The 17,909-nt window shown below is 40.9% G+C and overlaps 1 protein-coding gene across 7 annotated transcripts in view; it reads right to left on the bottom strand.

Moving 5' to 3' along the window:
• Positions 1–17,909, bottom strand: part of sema4d (sema domain, immunoglobulin domain (Ig), transmembrane domain (TM) and short cytoplasmic domain, (semaphorin) 4D) — a 46,785-nt gene that overhangs the window by 10,470 nt on the left and 18,406 nt on the right. For 6 of the 7 annotated variants that reach the window (XM_075456551.1, XM_075456552.1, XM_075456550.1 and 3 more), the window contains exons 3-11: positions 6,033–6,166; positions 3,062–3,207; positions 2,913–2,975; positions 2,710–2,808; positions 2,499–2,592; positions 2,241–2,357; positions 1,444–1,595; positions 389–564; positions 81–237 (exon numbers count right to left, since the gene is read on the bottom strand). In XM_075456551.1, the coding sequence (XP_075312666.1) occupies positions 81–237; positions 389–564; positions 1,444–1,595; positions 2,241–2,357; positions 2,499–2,592; positions 2,710–2,808; positions 2,913–2,975; positions 3,062–3,207; positions 6,033–6,166 (1,138 nt within the window). Of the gene's footprint in view, positions 1–80; positions 238–388; positions 565–1,443; positions 1,596–2,240; positions 2,358–2,498; positions 2,593–2,709; positions 2,809–2,912; positions 2,976–3,061; positions 3,208–6,032; positions 6,167–15,709; positions 15,768–17,909 lie in introns of all 7 variants that reach the window. The other variant, XM_075456553.1, reaches the window with a different exon arrangement.

Raw genomic sequence — 17,909 nt, 5'->3', positions numbered from 1 at the left:
CAAACATCTCCCAGCCCTGGACTGGGTGAACAAATAACACAAAGCTAAAGTGAGGATCAAGCCGTCTTTAAGTCACTTACGGCCCCAGGACGTGGAGAAGGCATCATGCCATTGTACCGCACCCACTTGGTGTGGGACTGCTCCACAGTTGCCTTCTGCATATACTTTCCCTTGGCGAAGACTTCCTCCACAGCAGTCATGTTGTAGGCACACACAGCTGACAAACCCACATTTCCCCTGCAGGAGTGAAATGAAGGGGTTCGGATATGAGGCGATTAGGGAAAAATACAGAGGTATGGGACTGCATTAAGTGTAATGCGGTGTCATGCATTCTGCTGGTCTATTTTCTTGTCCCGATTCCAAGCTGACAGTCTTTAAAATCACTTACCACTGAGAGGTGAAGACACCATAGAAGACGGTGTCCCTCAAGTTTTTCCCCTTCAGGATAAAGACATCATGCACCACATTGAAAACGAAGTTGAGCTCAGGCATGGAGCACACCAGCTTGGCTTTCAGAAAGGATGTCCATTTCTTCTGCAGAGTGCGCTGGCCTCCGAGGTCACCCTGGGTGGGGATATTGCAGATGTTAGGCAGTGAGTTAAAAAAGGTGCTGTTTAAAGAAGATGGTTGGGAAAAAAAAGAAAAAAAAGAAATAACAGAAATGAAAAGAAAGTGGCAGGTGCAGGAGTTTGTGGAAGACGATCATTTCCACAAGGGGGACGAGTCGTCTCACTTTTCAAAAGCTTGTTGAGGTCTCCTTTTGCTTAGATTATCTCTGGTTGATTACTGTTGCACTCTATGATGTTTTCAGACACAATGTTGTTGTGCCTTGAAACCCAATTATCCCCAAAGGTTTGAGTTGCTCCACGACAGCTTCACATTGTGATGAATATCAATGTGGTTGATAGAAATGAAAGATCCAGGCAAGAACAAAAATGCCGGAAAAGTTGACGTTGTGTGTGTGTGTGTTAAGTCCTTCAATCATTTTAAACTAATTTGTTTTGTATTAAGACTGTGAGAGAAAAGCATATTATGGTTATGCAATATTTACATACCTTTAAAAAAAAAAAAAAAAAAAAAAAAAAAAAAACTTGAACAAAGCTAGTGCAGATGCAACTTAAGACTTCTATTGTACTACCATTATTATAGAAAGCACCAGTATCAAATTTATAACATTTCCAAGTTAGATTATATCAGATTTTATTTGCTAAATCTTGAAATTCTTCCATATGCAATGTTAAACTATATGTCGGCAGTTAGGTTTTCGTCTAAAAGTCATAATCTTTTGTACTACCGTGAAAAAAGGCTTAAGTTCTACTTAGATTATAAAACAAGGGAAGGAGGAAGGAAAAGGAGAAAGACACGCACCCAAAAACAACAGGGAGACAGGGGCTAAAGAGGGATGCTGCTGGTATGTGCAGATGGTGCACGGCGTGTACTGACCTTACAGACGCGAGCCACCCTGGGGATGAGCAGCTTGCCAAAGAATTCATACTCCACCGACACCTCAGTGAAGAAGTAGTAGATTTTATCATCCTCGCCATCTGCTCTGTTTTTCCCTTCTCTGATCACGTCAGCGAAGACAAAACTGGGCTCTGCAATGAGTGCAGTGATGGGAGAGAGACAAAGTTATGGGTAAAAGGGTGCAGGACAGACAAATAACTTTGAAATCTTCAATGCATTTGTGCCCCTGAAGGAGAAATCGTTTTTAGCAGAAATGTAAAAAAATCTTTTTCACCCCCACAACTTGATGGCAGGGAAGATTTTGGTCCCTTTAATACTGGATATGCAATGATTGTAAAAGTTAATGTTGATTAGAAATGTGTCTGATCCACGTACATTACATGGATGGAAGCTTCTGCTTATTAAATCTAAAAACACCTGATTTTCCCGTTTCATTTTGGCCCGCCCTTAATTCAATTCAATCGTAAAATTTGTGACAGCTGCCACCAGTGACGCTGTCCCTTTAACAGGTGAAGGGACGATCACTGCTGAGTGAAAATAAAAAAAACAAAAAACTGCAAGTTGGATGCTTCTGCTTACAGCACCGAGGAAGGAAAAACCTTTTTCATGCTGTACTGTACATTCTGCACTTCAAGTTCAGTGCTGCAACTTTAAGTGGAACGAATTGTAAACTAAATTGATTTTATACAGAACCATTTCTGTATGTAAGCCCTGATGACAACAGAATTTTTCTTTTGACTGGAGCTGAGCATCTCTCACGTGTTGTCCGAACTCACCATTTAACCACGATGTGGAGTACTCTGTCCTCAGCAGAGAGTGAGATGGAGAGTATCTGGAAATAATGGGTTCACTTCCTAAGAAGTTATAAGCTGTCCCAGAGTACAGCTCTCCATCTGATGGAAAAGTAAAGAGCAGAGTTATGCGAGTTTGCCTCTCACACAAAACGGATTACCGGAGATTATTTTGCATTTTACTGCAGGGCTGACGACAAAGAGAGCTCTTTGTGAAATGAGATAAAACTGGCCTCAACTCACCAACCATGACAGTGGTAAAACTTTGCGAGGGGTCAAAGGAGCATTTCCCTCTGCCATCCTCAGGTCTACCCTCCAAAGAAAAGTCGGCAAGATTCTGAAAGAGGAGATCAAATATTAGATTAAGGTGGTACCACTGGTTAGCAAGTCTGAACAAGTGTTTATTTGTGTAGTGTGGTGTTCCTGGTTAGGGTGGGATAGAGCATTAACCTACCAAGTAATCACACTGGGGTTGAAAAGCATGTGTGCCACAGACATACAGCCTCTGATCGTCGACAACTTGAAGAACTCGAATGTAGTTTAGACAATCTCTCTGAAATGCCACAAAATCGATTAATTCCAGACTAGAATTAATGCATTTTGGCTTGTTATGAATTAAGAGGTAAAAATCTTTACATACTAAATAAATGATCAAACCTCTTTTGATTTTCCTTTGAGTGTGCACATCGTCATGGGGTCTTCTGCAACTGTCCACTGAACCTTAAAACAGCAAAAATCAAAATAAAATGAATCGGAAAGGTCTTATTTTCCTCCTGTCATCGCAAGTGTTACTGCTCCTTTAATACCTTGTTGTTTCTAATAGTCACATTCTTCTTGCTGAGCTCAAAGATGGCCTCCCTTGCTCCCACATACAGCGCGTCCCTTTCCTCACTCAGCAGTAGGGTTGAATAGTTGAAGATGCCAGGCTCCGAAAACTCCATCAGATCCAAGTCTGAGCAATAAAATCACTTGATGACATCATGTGTGCTTCACAAACAGTTTGTTTTATATGGAGGACTAAAACTGTTTCAGTCCCTCAGTTTACAGTCAATGTCTGCATCAAATAAAGTTTAATTCAAACCACCATATTTAGAACATTTTCGTTTTTTTAAATTCTAAATTTCTCTCACTTTTTTCGTACGAAGGTCTCGTACGAACACGCCACGTCAGATTCAACAAACGCTCTTAACTTCGGAAAAAGTGTGTAAACGACCTGCGTAAATGATGAATCCCACTTGTGCGTATCTAAGTTCACGTGCACGAGGATAGTAGATTTGCATACTCCACGCCCTAAATTATACCATATAAGGCTGTGCTTCCTCGCTCCTGTGCCAGGAAGTGTTGAGTTATGAGTCATGAGAATGGCCTCAAGGCGCAAAAAGAACAACTTTAGGAGCTCTGAGATCCAAAACGGAAAATCTGTCATTTTTAGCATGTCAGCAGTGGAATTACGGGACCTGCTAAAGCAAAGAAATGGGAAGCAATTACGAGTGCTGTTAATACCGTGTCACCGAAATAAAAAAATAAATGGTTTGATATGAAAATGGCTTAAAAAAAAACGTCTCGCCATTGGCAGGCGATCGATGACTGCAACTAAAGCCGTGCAATCAGTTGTTGCCTCATCATGATGGCACTTTGATGGGGTGGTCCATGAGGGGGGTCTTCTGGCACCACACCTTCTGGTCTGCCAGGGCTGGTTCAGGTGGAGACCCTCGTTCATGGCGCAATATTGCCATGAACGAGGTATCGAGACACCCCCACCTGGCCTTCAGCTCAGTGCGCTCCACGACAGCACGGGTGTTTTGATGCGTATATGTGTCTCGTGCTCCAATTATGATTGGCAGTCCAGCCACGGGATGAAAGTCCCTCTTAATTTGTACTTGTTGGATAGCGGTGTATGGGAATTTGATGTACCATGGGTGATAAACTGATGAGAGTTTTGATGACCAAGGGGAGCGCACGACTCACAGAGGACTGGGACACCCCCGACCTGTCTCCAATCTCCCTCTGAAAGGTTCCAGTGGCCAAAAATCCAAGGGTGGTGAGGACCTGGACGTGTGGTGGAATTGGGTTTGATCGGCGTGTTTTTCTCTGGAGTCGTGGCTCTAGCAAGCTGCATATTTGTAGTAGCACAGTCCTTGGGAATCTTAATCGCGATGTCAGCCATTCGTCTGTCTCCACACGTTCTCTTCAAGAGCCTGACGCGCCAAGGTATCCAAAAGTAGCAAGTCAGCCGCTGGTTACGCTTCCCATTGACCTCGTTATATACAGATTCAAATGAACCTTCAATTACTGCACAATTTAAGTCAAACAGAATAATATCAGCATAATTATGGGGTATAATGTATATTTATTTATGTTTTCTTCAAAGTAATTAAATATACAATCCATTAGTCAAGCAAACGTGATTTGAAAAACAGCGGACTATTTTACGAAACTCCTACGACAGGTCTGGATCACTCGTAAATTCTGTTTGTACCTGAAAGAAAACGTAAAATACGAAAAGATTGGTGAATGCGCAAATTCTCTTAAATCACTCGTACGGACGATTTAAGAACAAATCTGTGCGTACGAACGGTTCTTGCATGAGGCCCATTGTTTTTGGTTTTTCAGCCAAAACATTCTATCCCATCCATTCTAATCTGTTTCATCTTACAGTCACTGAAGCAAAAAGCTCTACAACAGAGTAAAATAACTTCTTCGGATCGAACATAGAAAGTTGACAAAACTGGTGAATTGTGTTCAGCAGGAAGCATCTAAAAAGTCAGATTTAAGTTTTCACCCAAAGCAACTCCTTAATGCTGTCAGGTTGAAGTCATGTTGTTATATTGGGATTGTCTGCTCTGTAGATTGGGTCACTGAGTGGAAAACAGACCAGCAGGTTTAGCAGATTCAAAATTCCCAGTCTACTAAAGTTAAAGTAAGTCGTGGATTCAATGGGTCATATGATAAACAGACTGTTTGGGGAAAAAAAAATATTTCAGAACTCATCCAGTCAGTCATTGCGGAAAGCCCCATCTTCAAAGGTTCCCGAACTTTCAAAAAGTACCGCAGTTGCAACAAACAGAGAAATCATGAGGCAAGAAATACAGTTCAACTAAATGGTAATGTTGCTCTGAGTTTGCTGGGCATCAGCATACAACATCTTTCTAGTAAGATGTTCTAACTTTTATAAGCTAATGATATCAGTAATGGGGTAACAGTGTGTTCCTTCTGACCAAAGTAGACAAAAAAAAAAATCTGTTCATACCAACAATTTCTCCAGCTTTATTAAATACAGCTTGCATAAAAACAACTAAGACATGACAGTGCTTGCACTCTCTGCTCGTTGCACCAATCCAACTTCAGACTGAAAACAACAGTTTGCTAATGCTACACTTCAGCTTCTTCCACTACGTGCTGGGAGTGATCATACTTTACTTTCTCACATTTCTTGTGCTGATATTATGCATGCTACCCATTCATACCGACAAGCACTACTTCCTACAATGAGGGCTTGTAGACGTGTGTGTGTGTGTTATAGACGCATGTGCTCTTACAGTTTTTATTTAAATTAGTATTTGGGTTTATGAAAAACATTTACAAGTAAAAAGAATGTGTTTTAGGAGACATTGACCTTAAACACAGTAATAGTTAATAAGTAACAAGTTACAACTATTATCATTACTCAGTTTTCATCTTAATATCAGCTCACTTTGTGTAATCTCATTCACACCCATAACAAATTGTCACTTTTTCAGTTATAAAAGCCAGAATTATGACAGCAAGAGGCCTTACCCTGCTGCTTCCAGGAAGTCCGAGGAACAGCGTGGGGTCTGTGGGTGGAGACCTCCAGGAGTAGCCCCAGAAACACTCCCAGCACACCGAATCCCATATTCGAGTCCGATAGCTTTGAAACTGTGAAGTTTCCCCTGCAGGAAGACACAAAGACAAATCTAAAGTGGCACGCTCAACACTACACTAACAAAGCCTTTCACAGAAATGCAGACTTCCTCTTGCTCTGATCTTATCATGCAGCACAGAGAATAGAGGTGCCAAGCATCTAATCAAGTTCCCTTATGTTGAAAGCTGCTAGGACTTAGTCATCCTCTTTAAAAATAACAAAAAAAAAACTTACATGTCACATGGTTTGGATAAACCCTTCATCTATAAAAACATGTGCTGGAAGAAAAACGCACCTGCAACTATCAAAGCATCTTGTATAGTATAACCGACGAATCTGACATATCATCTACGAGCCGAAAATGTTTTTTTTAATCAATAAATCATTTTCAAAGATGAAATTCAGTTGTGAGGATTTGCTTCTTTTTAAAAAAAAAAAAAAAAATGTTTTTTTTTTTTTTAAATATGACAGATGCTACATTTTCAACAAGTGCTTGTCAGAAAAAAATAAAACAAGCAATTTGAGGATGTCACTTGTGGCTCAGGGACATTGCAATTTACTGCCAATTTTGCCTTGTATCATCAGTCCCCCTCCCCCGATGGATGCGGAGTTTCACTTTGATAAAATATCAGAGGGGAGACAGAAGGACTGCCGTGGCACATGATGTCGTCCAGACCCAACAGTGACAGAAATCCGTCTACTCTTGTTTGCAATGTGCACAAAAGTACACACGTCCAACCCGCAGGACAACCAAGCAGGTCAATTATTGCCCTTGTTTAGTGTAGCATCTGCTCACCCATAGTCACGGTGAAAATCCACCTTTTATTACAGAACGTCATTGTCGAAACATAAAAAAAAAAAAAAAAAAAAAAAAAAAAAAAAAAAGACGAATCTGCTTGCGTCAAGTGAAGATGACGACAATGGTGACAGGATTCCTGGTAGCCATTAGCTGTTATCAGACGGAAGGTGTCCTTTTACATTTGTCAATTTATGAGGCATTCTGCACACCATCAGCTCCTGTCTGTTGCATTCACCTCAGGATGAGCCTGATAAAGACCCCATTAGGCTGCTTTGTGCCATTTATGCATTTAGTGCTTAACTTATCCAGACCCACTTGAATTGGTTTATGTCTTATTCAATAAAACTATATGCATCATATTTAAAAAAGAAAGGAAGCTTCAGATGAAACAATGATAAAATGAGGTTTTCTCAGTGTTGTGGAAGTCAAATTTGCTGAAACACTGAATGTTGGCTAAAAACGATGAGTAATATTTCTAAGGTGCATCGCTTCGGAAGCACTCTGATTTTAGAAATATAAAATGGTTAATATCTCTCCCAGGAACAGTCCATGTATCTAGGTGGTAGTTTTAGGTCAGCAGGAAAGCTGGGATAAAAAGCACAAGCTTTAAAGCTCGAGTAAAATATTACAATAAATCTCCAAATCTGTTCCAATCCTGTCTGCAAAACATGCAGCCAAATTTACTGCGACGCTGGAGGATGCACATTAAATTATCTTGGGGATTTTTCATGCGACTCCGACAGAGTCCCGGCTATCTTCTTTCACTCTGTTAATAAAACTGAAAAGGCTTCGGATGGGCATCTCTACAACTTTAACTTCCTACCCTGGTTCGTCTTTTCATTTCATTTAAACACAGAGGAAGCTGGCCTTAGCAGAACTGTGAGCCCGCTGCGTCCTGCATTCACTGAAGGTTAATGTTGTGATTATAAGCAGAAGGCAGGTGGGTCTGGCTGGTCAGGTGGTTTCCTCTGAGCACGTAAACTGATCTGGCATGAAGCAGGTTTTTCTGGTTTTTAATCACAACATACTCAAAAGAAGCTGAAGTACCTGCATGACACCTCCAGAAAATGGGTAGCTCAGTCATGTGAACAATGGGATTAAAGGTTATCAAATGTCTTGTAAGATGAGGACTGAATCAAGAAGCTGAAGGTAAAGCCTAATGGGGAAGAAAATCACACGATACTATTTTACAAGGAAATTACGAGGCGTTTTGCTGCTTCGTTATTTGCTCTCGTGATTTTTTTTTTTAAATCCAAAATTACAGAACAAATGGAACACAGAACAGATATATCACTGTCAGTTACATTTTAATGACCAAACGGCCCCACAGTGGCTAATTCCACTCAAATATAGGTCGGTAATCAGTCACCCGGGAGAGGGGGGGGGGGGTATCATATGGCGCAGCACGGACAATCAATGGGGCCCTCTGTAACTAGTGAAAAAGAAGGGTAATGATAATTAAATATCGATTTGCTTATAATTGAGAACAACTGGCCTCAGACTCCATGACCCCCCCTGTATTTATGTATGTATCCATTTATCCATTATTGTGGAAGATTTCAAAAACAAAATCTTGCAAAGTTGGAATTCCATGCCAGCTTTAGGCCTAACCACTCTGCTAAAATGGGGGGGAAGGATGAGGAGGGGGGTCAAATACACAATGACCTGTTGTTTAGTGAGGATGAGGGTAGCCTCCACTCGACTCCATTCCACCCCCCTTTCACATCCACGTCATCACTGCAGGGCAGTCAACAATGCACAGAGAGCAAGGGAACGGCATCACTTCTCCCTCTCCTCCCGTTCTTCTACAGTCTTGCCAAGTTAAATGCCAGGGCAGCTTAGCATGAGGAAAGCCCAGAGCCAAGCTGGTCTTTTCAAAGATCACACAAGCCCATGAGATCTGGATACACCCCATAAAGGAAACAAAGTGTCTAATGACAGCAACAGAAACTCTCCCTATCAATGAATGACAGAAAGGGACTGAAATAGCAACAGTGTGAATGGACAACAATACAAAAACTATGACGAAGACCTCCAGGCGATCTAGATTCGTCTTTTTTCGTCCTTGGTAAAAGTTCTCTTTTGTGCCAGGTCCTATGACTAACTGCCTTCAACCCTCTATCTGTACACTCCCGATGCCCTCTATCAGTCTTACCATTCCCAGCCCCATTTATGGTAAAGCCCAGGTTTCAAAATCCTTTGAGAGTCAGTATCACGGTAGCAGAAAGAGCTTAGTTTCAGCCACCCAATGCTGCTGAGAGATTTAGAGGAGTGGCCGTAGTGGCCTGAGATATTTAAGACGGTTACCATGCTGGCAAGTTTCTTTGAGCTCTTTGTGTTCCCCCTCTCAGCTTCTTTTGCCGGGCAGGGAGCTGACACCTGCTTAGGGCCTTGGGGTTCCCAGCACTTTGCTGTTAACTGGACGCAGATATTGGCAGAATGCCGACTGAAGACAGGGGGATAGAGAAGGGGAAACTGGAGCTCAGCTCATCGGTGACGGAGGAACTTAACCATCTTGCAGAGTTTGAAAAAGAGGAAAACAAAACTTCACGTCTTCATGCCGAGGCCGTCGTTGTCCTTTCTGCTCATTTTAAGCCATTGTTAGTTTTGGAGCCATGGCTGCCTTTAACCATCATTCACTTGCAGCAAATCTGCAGTAAAATTACAATATTACATATTTACATTTTTGTTTGTTTCATCCATCTTTTTTTAGAGAATGAACATCAAATGATTACACTGATCAGACAGATTCATGTACTATTACGACATTTCTCTACTATATGTAAGCCTTTGATTTAATCACTGTTTGCAATAGTTACTCAAATCAGCGCAAACATCCTCAAAATGACAATTTAATAGGACAAAGAGAGCAGAGACCTCTTAAAAACAAAGCTTTAAGAGTTCAGCAGCATATCTGTGGGTAAAAAAAAATACATTTGCTCTGACAGGTGCAGAAATAAACCACAGTAAAGAAAACCTCAGGGCTTGATATAGTATTCTGCAAGCAAGTAAGAACTGAAGACAAATCTGGATGAAGTGTAGCAAAAACCCCAGCACCCCTCTACCTCTGCTGTTTGTCTAAATTCCCTCCCCTGAATAATCACTGTGAGGCAAACTTGTGATCTCAACGCCTGATCATCTCCTTAGCAGAGTATTACAGATCCTGCTTCATTATCAGTTTGGATGAACTGCATCCCATCTAATCCATTTCCAGTGCAGACAAGAAGCTCAGCATCCTGTCAGCAGAACGTGTGGAGGGGATCCAAAGCGGAATGGAGGGTGATGTGAGGAAGTTGGACATTCAGTGTCTGCCAACTCCAACCCCGCAATGGCTGCATTTTCCATGTACTCCCTTATTATCAGCATCAGTGCAGAGAGATGTTTCCTTTCCCTTTACTGCAGCACGCCAAGAAAGTGCAACTTTTTTTTTTGCAGCTCTGTCTGTTGATATGATGCATTGGTATTATAGTGATTCGAGTATGTTACGCTAATAGCCACTAATATAGCCTTGAGATGCATCATGCATCATTCAGGTACATAACCACGCACAAACATATACTATGTAATGAGAAAGCTACAAGAAGTAGTTTATTTTGTAGAAAGAATGTCTTGCTTGGCACTCACTTGACATACTGCATTGCACACAGGCTTTGCTCAGTTTTTCCATTTCCTTCTTATTTTGTGTAAAGTGCTCATGAAGCAATTAAATTCCTTGGAGGCTTACAGGAAGAAGCACCAACAGTTACTCCACAAACTACATACCGCACTGTCTTATGATGACTGACATTTATCAGTGGTGCCATCTGTACAGCACCCACCCAACTGTGGGAACGGTGATGATAATGCACCAACAGCTCATGATCGTCAAGCTGCTTTACAAAGTTTTCTATTCAACCTATCATTTTAGGTCACAGACTGTAAAGGACGCATTGAACATGTGACTGTTACTAGATGTGGCTGCATAGATTAAAGGTCCCAAAGAAAACATATCGTGCATTATGAAAACAATGTAGACAAGAACAGCAGTTATATATATATATATATATATATATATATATATAAAAAAATTGAAAATTGTTATTTAAGTTGACATCAGTGGAGCAGCATTTAGCTGGTTTTCAGTAATTCAGTTTAAAACTACCTAAATATTATCCCATGATCTTTATATGCAGTTTCCTGACGGGTCAAAATCAATCAATTGATACATACAGGTAATGAATGTGGAAAGTGATTAAAGCATTGTGCAATATTAATGTTAAAAACAGTAAAGATGAACTCCATGAGTCCAGCATCACAGATAAAAACATTTCTACCAGTTTACGTGTCTACGTAAAGGTTTTGCAACTTCGATTGAAAAAGAAAAAAAAAAAAAGAGAAAGAGACAAATATGACCAGTCCATCTGTTGCTGATAATAGTTCTTTATGACTCTGGCTATATATCTGTGGTCATTATCGTGCAACTAAGAGTCGCTTGAAACAAAATACTGAGACCGGAGAGGATGACACACTGATGGGGACAGATGTCTGGTCCAGTGTCATGAACAGATTAATGGAGTTTGGCTATAGATGTGGCAGAGACCGGAGCTAGCTCACATATACACATGATAATGCCAACTGTGGGCATCAAATCCCTCTTATGAGACCTGACAGGGACCAAGAGTCTATTCTAAAATACTGGCAGCTGCATCAGAGTTTTGAGTTGCATTTGCTGACAGGCTGAACTGTTTTCTGAGTACGGACGGCCAAGCTTTTGCGGTCTCAGTAATGGCTAAGCTACTGACATAAAAGCTTCAGCTGATTATGTTCCATCTCCATTTTTGCAAATTTCATGCAAAATCCCAAAAGTACTCAGCATTAACAACAAGTTCAAACGGAAATCATTAAAAATGCAGCAGAACCAGAGAAGGAGTCTTTTTTTCACTCCATTTCAATTATTTTTTTTTTTTTTGTCATTGCCAACCACAGTGGAATTAGAACAGCTGACAGTAAGTCAGTGATTTGAGTATGTTACGCTAATAGCCACAAATATAGCCTTGAGATGCCAACCTTAAGCAGAGCTAAAGTAACATCACTTTAGACAATTCATCTCCATCTGGAGCCACTTCCGCCTCATATTATTGCAGCAGCACTCTGAAAGACCTGCAAATAGACATGTGTAAGAAGTTCAAGAACCCTGTTGAGTGTGAGGGGATTTGCTCAGCTTTTTTGGGTTCAGTCAAAACTGTAACTCAGATGCTTTCAACTGCGATGTGCAAAGCCACCGAGTCAAAGCCCCATCGTGTTAAAGTCTGCTGAGAGCCAGTGGACAGCGGTACGACCTCAACTCCACAGCTGACTATTGCTCATAAAAACTGCAACAGATGATACAGCAGTCATTGCAAATTATGCATGGTGAGCTCATTGCACGACAGATGGGAGGAAAAGTTAATCTTTTAAAAAGCCAGATCAAGGATTAACGGCATGACCTGCCACATCAACATATAAGGCTGAATGATAATTACACGGGATAGAGGGGTAGGATGAAACTACAGGTAAACCATCAATGACAACCCAGATGGTTAAACTAAGGAGAATAGCCTGTGAGCAGGCAACACTATACAGGGGATATAAAATGGAAACCTTCCTATGTAATTACTAGTTGTTGGGCCCCTGCTGAGCAAGCATGTCGACTTGAAGTGGCCACAGCAAAGGCAAATGAGGGGTCAGGTCCAGTAAAGGGTATATTTAGTCTGCCGACGGCACGATTTTTTAAAAACAACACACCCTTTCCCTGAGTCCCATGCTGGATGATTTGAAAAACGTCCCTATAAAACATATACACGAGTGAAGTAAGCTAAAGGATTACTGTGTGGTGTTCCCTGTCCTAGTATTGAATGTGACTGAAGTCCAACATGAAAACATAATCAGCAGGCTCCTTTTCTCTTAAATGCAGGAGGGCGAAAAAAAGTGGGAAAGTTTTACAATCGACATCTGCAATGGCAAAAAAATGATAGGGGACACCATGTTTTAAGGGATCGTCTTTCAAAGCCATTTTCAAAATCTGACAGGTTTTCTTTTTGTCATCATTCAGATATGTTTGTATCGTATCCAATTAGTTTTTAAGCTGCAGAATGCTGATATGATCACACACACAGTGTGAGTTAAACACAAACAAACAACAACAAAATAAAAAACTACAACAACCACCAACACGTCAGTTCGTGTCTTTTCTTAAAGTGAATAATACTAATCCACAATACAGCCTTGTGTCACATGGAAACCACCACTTACCATTAAGTCATAAATCTTGGATTTGATGTTTTTTCCTTGAGGCTACCGTGATGCCTGCTTGGCCTTGGGGCATACGATGTGGGCCTATTTTGGGTAGTTGCAAAAACCCAGCTGAAGGTTCTGTGGTTCCCAGCTGAAGGTCTTGTGGTCCCATGGTGGGGAATGGTAGACTCATTGGAGGTAGTTTCTATTTACTCTGTTTTTATTTTAAAATGGCAGCAGCCAAGGACAGGTGCCTTCAGTTTCCTGAGTGGACCTTGACTGTAGGTTTGAGTTTAAAAAAATTAAAAATAAATTAAAAAAATAAATCATCATGCAAGTAACGTCTACGTGATCGCGAACATTTCACAGATTTCTCTTCCTCGGTGGTAAACGAATATGATGATTAAATTAAATAGACCGTCTTTCAAGTGACATTTTGATGTTCCCACCAGTCAGGGACCATTTGCAGGAGCAGTAAACCTCTCTACAAGCCTGCTATATTTTCTCCTACCCTTTCTGCCTTTCAACAAGACCCCTTTCTCCTCTCCTCTCAATGCAGTCTTCAGCAGGCACCGATTTCATGGTGGTAATTTTGGCCGGCGGAGACACAGACCTCCTTTGGAGTGCTGTGTGAAAACTCACCCCATCACCCACAGGCTACCACAACACAAACAGTGCGTCCTCCTGAACTTGGCATACCAGCACACACCACACTAATTTCACAGTTTCTTTCACAGCACAGGGGGATAAACAACACAAAGCATAGTGTAAAACTCTAAACACCAATCACACCAATTTCTGGTGATCGGGCCAAGAGATTTAGGTCAAGCATTCTCTTCTCTTGCACAGCAAACACTGTATGCAATTTACTTTAATAGTAGGTGATTAGCAGAAGCCAACTAATAAAAACTTAGTCGGGGATGGCAGAAAACTATTGTCAAGAATCTCCTTATTTTGTGTAAGAATATCTATGTATAATATAATTCAATGCATTGAAAGGTTTATCAAAATTGTGCAACCATAGACCATCCTCCACAATATTTAATTGGCAGCATAATTATATTACTTTAGATAAAAACATGCAAATAAAGTATTTGTATTCAAAACTTTGAATAATGAGGATCCTTCTCCTGTGATTCTGCTGTCGCACACGCTGTTAGGAGGAACTTCACTCCACAGGTTTGTGAAAAGCTGCTGAGCAAGAGGACGTACTCACTTTTCACAACAAAAAAGAAATCTCACTGATTACATCAGAGATACTGTGTCCTAGCGTGAGTGGACCGGTTGCAAAGCGAACATCGACTGCTGTTCATTCGAAGAGAGAAACGTGATTATGACATTATCCACATGCAGGGCTTCACATGGCACACAGAGTGCAGAATTAGGCTCTTCTAAAACACAACTAAGAGGAAGAAAGAAAACTTATGGCATACTTAAAACTGTTTATAAGGATTAAACAAAAAAAAAAAACATTCAACAGGTGTTCAAAATCTCTGGTTGTGATCATGTGTGGCTGAGCGACATCCTTAATGACTGTTCAATGACACAGCAGCTGTGACTTTTCTACTCCATGCTGCACAAACATTGTTGGCTTTCTGCAAAAAAACCCAACAACATTTGTTGCTGAGGATTAAAAACCTTTAAGGATATTCTGAAAAAATGCAGGGCAATCTTTTGTAACAGATTGTTCAGTTGTTTGAGTTTAAAGTTACTTCTGCACAAAGAAACATTTAGATAAAGTGGGAAAGTGCCACTCTCCAACGATCCTTTTTGTAACATTACCCAAGAGTTTCAAGCCCATAATACACTCCTTGGCTTTGACAATGGTGGTAACCCAGACAAGCTAACATTTGCAACTCTTATTAGAGCAGACAAACAACTATTCTCCCCCCACTGCTCACATTTTGGCTTAATAGTTTTACTTTCAGAAATGTGGTGGAGACACTCCAAATCTCCTCAGATGCCAGGTTTTGCTCTTACTGCAGCCACATGGACACAACTGTGGCATTTTGAGAAAAGCTTCACAGACCTACCGTGCCTGGTTACGGTCGCTAAGCCATAACTGCACAATCACTGTCAGGGGGAGGCGCTTAGCAATTTTAGAGCAAAGCCAAAGAGCAGTGCTAGTTGTCCAAAAGGCCACTGGAAGGCAGCTGTGCATGTGTAGCAAATGGTTTTTCATTATAAACACCATCGGAACCATACTGATTAGGCTTGCTGCTGAGCGAACAAAGACGAGCTTCATAAATCAAAGAGGAAAGGAGCACCAAATAAAAAAAATAAATAAAAAAAAGGCATGGTGAAAAAGGAAAGCAATCATTACAAAAATCAAAGCAGAGTTGGGTTGCCCAAGTGTGGTCATGCAGGGATTGCGGGATAAAAACAAGCAAAGCCCCAAGGTTGTTACAGATGGGGTTTGGACAAGCATGCAGCATTCGTGTTGGAGCTTGCAGGCCCCTGAGCAGCTCAGTACGGTCTGCACAGCAAACAGGGAGGAGGGAGAGGAGTAGAGTTTCTGACCTGTGGCTGCTAAAAGATGCGACGCTCTTCCTCTGGAGAGAATTATAATATCCTCAGGCTAGGGAGGGGGGAAGAAGACAGAAAGATCAGACAAGACAGTTATGTGGTTTGTAAGTTAAGTGTTCGCCTAGACAGAGAAGGTTGTACATGTGTGGTTAGTTGTCAGACCATGAATGATGAATCATTGAAAACACACGTTGCACATAAAATGTTTTTTTTTTTTTTAATGCCATTAAACAACAACAAACACTGAAAAATATCACCTAGTCATCCACACACACACACACACACACACACACACACACACGCGCAGGAGATAATCATTCAGATGCAAAGACTTCAGACAAATGAGACAAATAAATGGGGTGCAGCCAAATGATAAATGTAACCTTGAGATCCTCAGGACTGCGACAGCTATACTGCTTTACTGTCCCACTTCCTGGTCAATTACAAAGGACTGGCTGTTTGTGTGAGAACTAATAAAACTGTGGTTACTCTAATCTTTGACACAGCAGATGTAATAAAGTTTAAGTATTAGCTTCTTAACAATGTTGAACTAAATCTGATTTGTATGCGCTAATCCAGCGAGCGGTCAACAACCAAACCTTGAATAGACACGTCTTTTCTGAAAACAGTTCAGACAATGTACAGGATGAGTGATCACCTTTCATTGGCAGCCTTTGGTTATTTGTTTTTACTCTTGTTACATTTTCTTGTGTGTGTATGTTTCAACCATTGCTAAATCCTAAATCACCCTCAGAAGTACATTGCATTTATTCAAAACTCTTTGAACCAGATTAAAGGTAGGGTAGGAGATCCTGGATTTTGAGTCCAGCGAAGCTGCATTTTGAAAATAGACAGGTAAAACGTCCCAACCCTTTTCTTCACTTTCCCCCCGAAGGCACGCCTCTAGAGTACATGAACGCGCACGAGCATGGAGGTGCACGTGCGCTGTTCTGACAGCAAGCATCGATCGTTGCCGTATTTAGTATATGATAACTATACTAGTGATGCTCCGATCAGCATTTTTTGGACCAATCACCGATCACCAAAATCATGATCTGCCTTGAAAATCACCACAGAGGTAGCTGGGGACATGTAGAACAAGAATCTGATGTCTGAGTCGGCAGAGAACATTTTGATTTGGTTGTAAATTAAGTTTTCAAATCTGACTATGCAGAAATGAGTTTGATTCTGAATATGCTTCAATAATTTTGTTCTATCATTTTGTTTTAATCATTAAAAAGAATGTAGTAAAAAAAAAAAAAAAAAAAAAGTAATGACAGGTATATGTATTCCAACAAATGAAAAATCAACTTCGATATAGATTTCTGAGTTTACGGGGTGCACTTCAATGCACCATAAATCCGCTCACACGCTTTACCGTACGACGCGATGTAAACGGGCACTTGATTTTCAAGTGTAGCTAGCGCGACCGTGCCTCTCCGAAGCGCAGATGGCGTGACCGCAGTAAGTTTCACATCTTTCTGCACACTTTGAAGAAATTCCAGACAGGAGAGGTCATGTGTGGTGTGTTGGGGATCACACACACAAGTAGTATCCGTTTGATGGTCTTTTATTAAACCTATTCAACTCGGCACACATACATGTTCAACATGGTTGCCTCTATCATTCTAGTCAGTAGTTATGATCTCGCGAGTGTCACTACCTAATCTCGCGATAGGTTACTTTTATTATAAGAACACTACATCTTCCCTCTTTTTTTAATAATGAACTTTCTGGTGGTAGACTTAAACAAAAAATAAATCAGATCTACTCCAATGTAGCTATACTGTTAACATAAGTGTTCTTTCTTTAGATCAGAATGAAAAAATAAACTTCTGTTTTAAACTAAACTTAAGAGTATTTCACCCTTCCCTCTTTTTAAACAACAAAATCTTTTTTTTTTTTTTTTTTTTTTTAAGCAAAGTTAGTTCAGGTAGACATCACATAGTCCTTCTGCCATGCAGGTGGAGACCTGACACGAGTCGACTTCACAGGAACATCAGGTGCTGTTGTCATGGGCCCTGGACCTATGGAAGGGGAGGAATGGGTGGTTATGGGAATGGTGACAGCGACAGACTCAGCTGGTGTGAGAACTGGGTTTGGAATGGAGGGGGCGCTGAGACTGGCATCACCACTGAACCTCTTCACATGAGCGGCATTTCTCATTTTGGGTGGGCTGTTGGGTTGTTGAATT

This window comes from Odontesthes bonariensis, chromosome 22 (assembly GCF_027942865.1).
Source record: "Odontesthes bonariensis isolate fOdoBon6 chromosome 22, fOdoBon6.hap1, whole genome shotgun sequence".
Classification (NCBI taxonomy): domain Eukaryota; kingdom Metazoa; phylum Chordata; class Actinopteri; order Atheriniformes; family Atherinopsidae; genus Odontesthes; species Odontesthes bonariensis.
The sequence above is the reverse complement of the archived record's forward strand: the minus strand, read 5'-3'. Positions and strand labels throughout refer to the sequence as shown.